At 55.7% G+C, this 9,421-nt stretch overlaps 2 protein-coding genes across 2 annotated transcripts; one reads left to right on the top strand and one right to left on the bottom strand.

The window, feature by feature from the left end:
* The first annotated feature begins 1,765 nt into the window (after positions 1-1,765).
* LOC124960459 (interferon-induced transmembrane protein 1-like) lies at positions 1,766-2,925 on the top strand. The gene is made up of 2 exons (XM_047519226.1): positions 1,766-2,098; positions 2,599-2,925. The coding sequence occupies exons 1-2, from the start codon at positions 1,850-1,852 to the stop codon at positions 2,788-2,790; spliced, it is 441 nt and encodes a 146-aa protein (XP_047375182.1). The 5' UTR covers positions 1,766-1,849; the 3' UTR covers positions 2,791-2,925.
* Positions 2,926-5,929: 3,004 nt separating this feature from the next.
* On the bottom strand, positions 5,930-7,081 carry LOC124960461 (interferon-induced transmembrane protein 1-like). Its single transcript, XM_047519227.1, has 2 exons — positions 6,754-7,081; positions 5,930-6,253 (listed from the first exon to the last, which is right to left on the bottom strand). The coding sequence occupies exons 1-2, from the start codon at positions 6,937-6,939 to the stop codon at positions 6,065-6,067; spliced, it is 375 nt and encodes a 124-aa protein (XP_047375183.1). The 5' UTR covers positions 6,940-7,081; the 3' UTR covers positions 5,930-6,064.
* Between the last annotated feature and the right edge of the window lie 2,340 nt (positions 7,082-9,421).

Raw genomic sequence — 9,421 nt, 5'->3', positions numbered from 1 at the left:
CCACCCCCCAAGAAACCTTCCCTTTTTCGGCCTTGTTAGGGGGTCTCCTGACCATATTTCTCCCGAAACCCTCTACCCCTTCCTAGACTCCATCCCATCCAGCAGGAAGTAGCCAGATTGAGCGACACCCCATTCCAAAAAAAAAAAAAAAAAAAAAGATAAATATAAGGTCGCTGCTCTTACTCTTCCCAACATGGCGCTGGTCAGCCTTCTCTTCCGGACTCTCCCTCCCATCGCTGTTCCCGCCGCGCCACGCCACACCCAATCAGTATCCAACACCTCCACCTGAACCCGGGGCAACAGGACTCGTCCTATCAACTCTCACCCCGATTCATGCCCCAACCAACCAGCCCACACCCGGCTCTACATAAACACACTCCTTTCTGAATAAAGCGGAACTACTCTGGCTTAGCTTTAACCCGTGTCTCCGTGTGAAATTCTTTCAGTGAGTCCATGGGTTTGGACTCCAGGTGAACACCGGAGTGAATCTTCAATTTATTTGTGACTTGCTATCATTAGGAAGGTTAGGTTGAATGTACATTGCGTGAAAAAAACCCACTTGTTCGAACCAAACTTGATTCCTCTCTTACTCACCTGGAAATGGTTTGCGCCTGCTCCGGGTACAAACGCTGGATGCCCTTCTCCCTCGGGAGAAGTCTGTCTATTCTATCCTTTAACAAAACTTGCTTTCTAAGTTGCCTCCGAGTTTCTTAGCTGTTTGATCTTCACATGGGGGAAATCGGACTGGGCCCTGGTTCTCATCACGGTACCACAAAGAGAAGGCTCCCCAGAGCTGGGTCTCCCTGGGAGTGGGTGGACTTGCCTTTCTCACGTCCTCATGAAACTGGAGTTTTGAGATGAGCCTGGATTCCCGGCTTTGCCGATTTCCTCTGGGTTCTTGTCTTAGAATTTTGATGAATAAGATCCACAGACAATCATGGAAGGGAAAGTTAAACACAGCAGGACTTATTTAAACAAAAGAGAGAACTCCCGCCATGCCAGAGGGGGCCTGATATTAGAAAAATCCCACGTTGTTACGCCAGCTCAGGAGCTTATACATGTTCTGGGCAGAGCAAGGACGAAGTCTGTTAAATGGGCATCGCAAGTAGCCAGGCACACAGCTCCTGTCAGCCGGGCTGCACCTCCACTCTTCCACCTCTGACTGGTGGTGCTCCACAGGTGAGCCCCGGGTCTTTTACATCTGAAATGGGCCTCGAGGATGCGCATTAGCAAGGCTACTGATTAGCTCCAGGGTCAGTTCCTGGGTTTGAATCAGACTGACCAAGGATGTCCTTATCCACTGAGAACGCCCCTCTCTGTTGATCCTGGTCACCTTAGGTGCCTGGGAGAGCAGGCCTGGATGTCACTGTTAGCAGCCTTAGTTCTCCCTAGGGACTAGTCCCCACCCTCTCAATCTGCACTGTCATCACCTACACTGGCTGCCTGACCTTCACAGCAGTATCAACAGTGGGGTGCGGGCTTCGGATACCCTCAGGGACCGGGGGTGAGGGGCTGTGGGGGGCTGAATGGGCCCAGAACGTGCACAAGGAGCTCCTCCTGCTGTTGGCAGGGCTGGGAGACTCCCAGGCTGGGAAAAGCCCCCAGGAGGGGTCAGCTGAGAGGTCCTGGTCTGGGTTTCTGGACAGGAAGCCCCGCCCACCCGGTCCTCCCTCCCACTCTTCCCTAGAGTAATTTGATCCTAGTTTTAGTTCCACCCCTCAATACTTGGCAAATTCCCAGCTCGCAACAGCCAGGAAAAGGAAACTTCTGAGAAACCGAAAGTACTGGAGAAGGGGCGGGCAGGCCAGCCACCCTCCAGCCACCCCACCGCTGGGCTCCCGTGAGCAGCATGAACCAGTCTTCCCACTCCATCCTGATGTACCCCAGTGCCGGGCGCCCCGCACACTATGAGAAGCTCCAGGAGGAGCATGAGGTGGCCGTGCTGGGGGTCCCGCACGGCCCGGCTCCTGTGACAACCACCGTGATCAACATGCCCAGCCAGATCTCGGTGCCCGACCATGTGGTCTGGTCCCTGTTCAACACGCTCTTCATGAACTTCTGCTGCCTGGGCTTCATAGCCTTCGCCTACTCCATAAAGGTGTGTGTGCTGAGGGGCGCTGGGGCGGTGGGAGGGGCCGGGTCGGGAGGTGCTGGGAGGTGAAGCTGCCTCACCTGGGGGTGCGCGTGTGGGGGGTGCTGCGCATCGCCCCCTGTGGCTGGCGAGCGTCGCCCCGTGTGTGCCCTCCTCTTTGTGGGTAAGTGGGGGCCGCTGGGGGATCTCCCAGGGCAGGCACAGGAGGGAGCAGCCTGGGGACCCTGGGGTCACTCGTCCCCGTCCCCAACCCAGAGGACTTCTCCCTACTGCCCGATGGCAGCAATACCCCTGCACACTGCAGAGTGTGGCGCCCCACGCTGTCTCAGGCAGAGCACAGGGGACCCAGGGTAACACTGCCCAAGCTGGGGTGAGCAGCCAGCGCGGGGGCGTCCTGCACGGTCTGAGCGTGTGACAGGGGAGGGCAGCGAGGACCCTGGGGGACTGGACAGCGGCACCTGGCTCTCCCCTGACCGCTCAGGGCCCTCTCCATCTCGTCTCCCCAGTCTAGGGACAGGAAGATGGTGGGTGACATCACTGGGGCCCAGGCCTTCGCCTCCACCGCCAAGTGCCTGAACATCTGGGCCCTGATCTTCAACATCCTTCTGACCATCGGCTCCATCGTTGTTTTCATCATTTTCTCGGCGGTGATCTTTCAGGCCGTTTCACAGAAGATGAAGAATCTTGAGGGCTTCTAGTCTGGCCATGTCCCCGACCCTCCCTAGCTGGCCCTGCGCCTGGCCTGAGGCCTGCCCCCTGCACCCACTCCACCTGAAGCTTTCACACTCGCACATCTGTCCACAGTGGGAGTCAATAAAGTGCGTTGTTCCCGAGTGTGCTGTGATCTCGCCTGGGGAGGGGCTGGGGCAGTCCCAGCCTGTGCAGAATCTGAACCCCACTCCCTCTGTGGTAGCATCATGTCCCCAGTTCTGCAGGCTTCTGGCCTCCTGCTGTGAGCAGCAGCTGACCAGGATCCCGGGTGTGGCTCTCCCCAACCTCTGAGTCTTGACCCAAGGATGCCGTGTATCCTGAATCCCCTGGTGTTTTTCCACCCTTTTGGTTCTGGGTGAATATGTGTAGCCCTGGCCTTGTGGGATGGACTGGGGAGCTCCTGTGTTTGTAGGTGTTACCGGAAGCTGGGTTCTTTTCCCTAACACCAATTCATGTCAGTTTAAATAATAAGGACCCGGTTTTGAGAAACAGGAAAACCGTTAATTGCTTTGCTAGCAAAGGAGAAACACAGAGCACTCTAGTTCTGGAGACTGGTTGTACCCACCAGGGCTTTTAAACAAGCTCTTCAAATACCACATTCCAGGTTTGCCTGAAAGGGGGTCCCAGCTGTGTCCTGATGGCGTGTTGAAAATCCACTTGTTAATTTGGGAGATAGTGACGTCTTAGTGCTTCAGACGACATCTTCCCGTGGTGGGTCTTCCCTCAAGTACTCAGGGTAATCTTGTTCCCCACCCCCAGGCTTGGGACAGGGAGAGGGAGAAGAGGAAAAGAAAAACAAGTCTTAAAAAACAGGCAGCAACAGCTGTATTGGAAAGGTAAAGTGGACACTGTTGCATAAGGAAGGCAGATAGAGCAAGACCCTGGCAGTCCCAGCCTGTGCAGAATCTGAACCCCACTCCCTCTGCAGTAACATCACATCCCCAGGTTCTGCAGGTTTTTGGCCTCCTGCTGTGGGCAGCAGCTGCCCAGGATCCAGGGTGTGGCTCTCTACAACCTCTGAGTCCTGACCCAAGGATGCACTCTGTCCCGAATCCTCTGGCCCTCTGAACCCCACTCCCTCTGTGGTAGTGATAGCATGTTTACCGGTGAGGAGTCCTGCTTCCCCAGGTGTTGAAGTATAACGCCAGAGAAGCACGCCAGGGCAAGCGTAGAGTAGAAAGTAAGAAGCTTTATTAAAGAAAAGTAAAGCAGACTTCTCCCGGGTGGAAGAAGGGGACCCAAAGGCGGAATCCATGGGATGAGCAAATCTTGTCCTTTTTATAGGTTTTATTCTCCTGTTCCTTCCCCCTTATCTCTTTCCTTCCTGCCTATGTGACTAGGCCCGGTTTTGCATAAAGTGAGAAGCGGATGGGCAGGGGGAGGGCCAGAGTGATTCAGTCAGTTAAGAGCCCAGGGGGCATCAATTAGCAGCTGCCAGCCTGTAGTCCTTGACTAGTGCAGGTAAATTTGGTAATCAATGAGCTCCGGAGGTCTTTGATATTCCATTCTCCCAGGGCAGTCTCCTACTTCCAGATGCAGGTGGCTTTCATGGCCTCTGCTTCCTCCATTTGACCTGATTCCCCATTTCTACACTAACTACCTGTCTCCAATTCTGGCTTCAGTAGCAGACATTCCCCAGGTTCTACAGGCTTCTGGCCTCTTGCTGTGGGTGCTCAGTGCTAGGTGGCAACGGGTCTTTCCCCATATTTGATGTCTCAACTGGATGGGCAGAGCCTGAACTTCCCATGGCCCCAGAGCCTGAACTTTCTATGCCCTCAGGCCGCCAGTAAGGTTGCAGGGGACAGAAATCAGAGAGTGCACAGACCAAAGGTGGGGGGCAGTAGCCCAGGGTCCCTGGCCTTCGGGGAAGAACAAATGGACGTTACACTGCTACCCGGGTTTGTGTCCAGCCCTCCAGTGGTAGCCTTAGGGGCGCCCCGGGCTAACCTTGCTCTGGACTCCCTGCTGCGATGAGTTGGATTGCCTGCCGCCCCTTTCCCTGTACAGCCTGACCAACCTGGGTCTCACCCCTCCCGTCCCGCAGCAGCGCTCCGATTCCAGGCGGCCCAGGGATGCAAACCAAGGGGACTCTGGTGCCCAGGACCCCAGATGCTAACCCAATCGCTCGTCCAGCCCCGCCCCCTGCCGACCACCGACCTCAGCCGGGAGGTCACGTGACTGGAGACTGGTGGGGCGGTGGTCCTTCCGCAAACCCATTGCTGGTAGTGGCCAGTCAGCGACGCTTCTCAGTCCCTCTGCCTTGCAGATGCTAGACACTCTCGTCGCTCCTAATGCGTGTGGTCGAAGCCTCCGAATCTCCGCCTCTGCTCTGGCGACCACCGCTTGCAAGTCTCCGGCAGCCCCGCCGTGGGCGGTGACGCCTCCTCCGCGGGTGCGCCCAGGGCATCACTCCCAAGTCCCAGGAGTGCGTTTCCAGGTTAGCCTTTACCCGAGTCACCCTAAGCCCGTCCCTCAAATCCACGCGGTGTCTGGGACTGAGCCACGTCCTGCAGCTTTTTGCTGCCTAAACCGCCCTGGTGGGTTTGCAATGTACCCAAAGCCCTTGGGGGCGGCAGGTTGGGTCCTGGGGGTCCCAGTGTGCTCGCGGGGGAGACCAGGGCTGTCTCTGACTAGGAAGGGGCGGACCTGGCACTTCTGCAGCCTCCGCTTGGTATGGGGTCAGGGTGGCAGCCCCTCTGTCCATGTGTCAGGACCCGGTCTTTTCCTCCAGCCTGGACTCTGGCAAGCAGGGCTGCCTAGGTTGGGACTTGAACCGTCAAGACGTCGCAAAGATCCCCTTCTACCGGAGACCCAGCTTGCCACCGAGCATAGTCTACCTGTACCTCCCTGTGAGGTCAGACCATACCCCATTTTATTTTCAGGATTTTGTTTGAGGTGTGCACAAGCGTGGACAAATCCTGTGGGTACAGCTCCCAGCATGGGTGTCCCATAACCCTTACTGTGTGTGACCACGGATTCTGCAGCTGCCAGTGAGTCCTAGGCTGTTTCCCTGCTCCATGGCCCCTCTGTCTGTCCTGCCCATGTCCTGCCACAGAGGGAGTGGGGTTCAGATTCTGACAGGCTGGGACTGCCCCAGCCCCCTCCCCAGGCGAGATCACAGCACACTCGGGAACAACGCACTTTATTGACTCCCACTGTGGACAGATGTGCGAGTATAAATGCTTCAGGTGGTGTGGGTGCAGGGGGCAGGCCTCAGGCCAGGTGCAGGGCCAGCTCGGGAGGGTCAGGGACATGGCCAGACTAGAAGCCCTCATGATTCTTCATCTGTGAAATGGCCTGAAAGATCACCGCCGAGAAAATGATGAAAACAACGATGGAGCCGATGGTCAGAAGGATGTTGAAGATCAGGGCCCAGATGTTCAGGCACTTGGCGGTGGAGGCGAAGGCCTGGGCCCCAGTGATGTCACCCACCATCTTCCTGTCCCTAGACTGGGGAGACGAGATGGAGAGGGCCCTGAGCGGTCAGGGGAGAGCCAGGTGCCGCTGTCCAGTCCCCCAGGGTCCTCGCTGCCCTCCCCTGTCACACGCTCAGACCGTGCAGGACGCCCCCGCGCTGGCTGCTCACCCCAGCTTGGGCAGTGTTACCCTGGGTCCCCTGTGCTCTGCCTGAGACAGCGTGGGGCGCCACACTCTGCAGTGTGCAGGGGTATTGCTGCCATCGGGCAGTAGGGAGAAGTCCTCTGGGTTGGGGACGGGGACGAGTGACCCCAGGGTCCCCAGGCTGCTCCCTCCTGTGCCTGCCCTGGGAGATCCCCCAGCGGCCCCCACTTACCCACAAAGAGGAGGGCACACACGGGGCGACGCTCGCCAGCCACAGGGGGCGATGCGCAGCACCCCCCACACGCGCACCCCCAGGTGAGGCAGCTTCACCTCCCAGCACCTCCCGACCCGGCCCCTCCCACCGCCCCAGCGCCCCTCAGCACACACACCTTTATGGAGTAGGCGAAGGCTATGAAGCCCAGGCAGCAGAAGTTCATGAAGAGCGTGTTGAACAGGGACCAGACCACATGGTCGGGCACCGAGATCTCGCTGGGCATGTTGATCACGGTTCTTGTCTGGGGGCCCGAGCTGTGGGGGCCCCCCATCACGGACACTTCGTACTCCTCCTTGTGCATCTCCTGGCTGGGGCAACGCAAGCGTGAGAGAGCAGGCTTGTCTGGCGTGTGGCGGTGGGAAGAGCAGGGCCGCTCTAGGGTTGGAAGGGGTGTGGGCTGCCCCTGCCTAGCAGTTTCTCTTTCTCGGAAGTTTCTGTTTCCTGGTGGTTGTTTGGTGACTTTCCACCCGGGTGGGGGGGGGGGGATACCCGAGTTTCAAGTTACAACCGGGACTGGCTGCAGAGGGGCTCCTCCCTGCACAGCCTCTGGCCTGCCCCAGGCCCTCCCCCTGGGGTGGAGAGTGAAGAGGTTTCCTGCACAGCCTGGTGGCCTCAGGCCCTGGCAGATAAAGTGTATGTGGAAAATCACAATGCCCACGTCACGGCTGTGTGTTGAGGGACGATTATGTTGAAGCCAGAATTGGGGACAGGCAGTTAGTGTAGAAATAGGGGATCGGGTCAGATCAAGAAGATGGGGCATGAAAGCCATCTGCCTCTGGAGGTTGGAGACCACCCTGGGAGAATGGAATGTAAGGACCTCTGGAGCCCATTGATAACCAAATGACCTCAAGCAAGGAGCTGCTAATTAATTCCCCTGGGCCCTTACCTGGCTGAATCACTTTGGCCCTCCCCCTGCCCCATCCGCTTCTCACTTTTTACATCTCACCTGCAAAACTGGGCCTAGTTCTGTAGGCAGGAAGGAAAGAGATGAGGGGAAAGAACGGGAGAATAAAACCTATAAAAAGGACAAGATTTGCTCATCCCATGGATTCCGCCTTTGGGTCCCCTTCTTCCACCCGGGAGAAGTCTGCTTTACTTTTCTTTAATAAAGCTTCTTACTTTCTACTCTACGCTTGCCCTGGCGTGCTTCTCTGGCATTATACTTCAACACCTGAGGAAGCAGGACTCCTCACCAGTAAACGGAGGTATCAATGTTTTCATTTTTATATGATTTATGTAATTCAGTTTATATGGATTAATTTTTTGGAGTCATTAGTACTTAATTTTAGTTAAAATTAAGAGTGCAGATGAAGAACAGGACGATAATAGTGTTTAACATCAACTTCTGGGAAGTCATGCTTGTATCAAAGGAGACAGGCCAGCCCTGCTCACGTTCTGCATGTGGTCGAAAGCTGTCAGGGTGAAGCCAGAATTAAGGACAGGTAGTTAGTGTAGAAATAGGGAATCGGGTCAATTCGAGGAAATGGAGGCCATAAAGTCATCTGCCTCTGGAAGTTGGTGACTGCCCCTGGAAGAATGGAATGTCAAGGATCTCCGGAGCCCATTGAATAGCAAAATAACCTGCCTTTATCAAGGACTGCAAACAAGGGGCTGCTAATTAATGCCCCCTGGGCCCTTGCCTGCCTGAATCACCTGGGCCCTCCCCCTGCCCATGACTTCTCACTTAATGCAAAACCAGGCCTAGTCATATAGGCAGGAAGGAGAGATAAGGGGGGAAAAGAACTGGAGAACAAAAGAGACCTTAACCTATAAAAGATGGAGGGTGCACTCACTTCTTGGGACTTTAGAACATCAGCCATGGCCCCCGTCTTCCTGCCGGGAGAAGTCTGTATTATTACCTTTAAATAAAACCTGCTTAATATGCTTGCCTTGGCGTGCTTCTCTAGTGTTCAATCTTCAACATTAGAAGGAGCAGAACTCGTCACCGGTAAACGGCGGTATCAAGGTAGTGTGGCATGCAGGCCAGGTCAGAAGGAGGACGTGGTGACACAGGACCAGCCTCCAAGCAGTGCTCACTCTGGACTGTGAACTCTCTGGGACCCTCAAGAATACTTAGCATATTGGATACATTCCACATGCTCTCTCCAAAAACACGTGTTAGTTACACACTTACTCCCTCTATAGCTGCGCAGGTGTGGTGGGCTCTCAGCAGCCCACAGTAGCTGCACCTTCCCGGCCCCAATCAGAGGAGTGGTTTCTGCCTTGCAGGTGTGTTAGGGAATATCGCTGTGGCTCCTGTTGACCCCGTGAGCACACTTGATATTGCTCATTTACCTGAGAACATGACAACAGGAGGCAGTGAGTGTGCATGAGGTCACACTGATGCCTGGTTGCTGGCAGAAAACAGCAGAGCCTCTAGGAAGTTCCCTGTCATGTTTGCAAAGGTGTGTTACCGAAAGCTTGGTTCTTGTCCTGATGCCAATTTAATAATGAGGACATGGTTTTGAGAAAAAAGAGAAAGAAATTTTATTGCTTTGCTAGCAAAGGAGAAGCACAGGGACTCCTGTCCCAGAGGCTGTGGTTCTGCCTGTCAAGGGAAAACGGGGCTTTTACAGAAGCTCTTCGAGGGTTGCCTTCAGGTGTGTGCTGGTAGTGAAGCCAGAACCAGGGACAGGCAGTCAGAGACCACCCTGGGAGAATGGAATATCAAGGACCTCGGAGCCCAGCGATTACCAAATTTACCTGCCCTTGTCAAGGACGAGGGGCAGAAAGTTGCTAATTGATGCCCCCTGGGCCCTTACCTGGCTGAATCACTCTGGCCC

This window comes from Sciurus carolinensis, chromosome 11 (genome assembly GCF_902686445.1).
Source record: "Sciurus carolinensis chromosome 11, mSciCar1.2, whole genome shotgun sequence".
Taxonomy (NCBI): Eukaryota; Metazoa; Chordata; class Mammalia; order Rodentia; family Sciuridae; genus Sciurus; species Sciurus carolinensis.
This window is presented reverse-complemented; position numbering and strand designations above follow the sequence as displayed.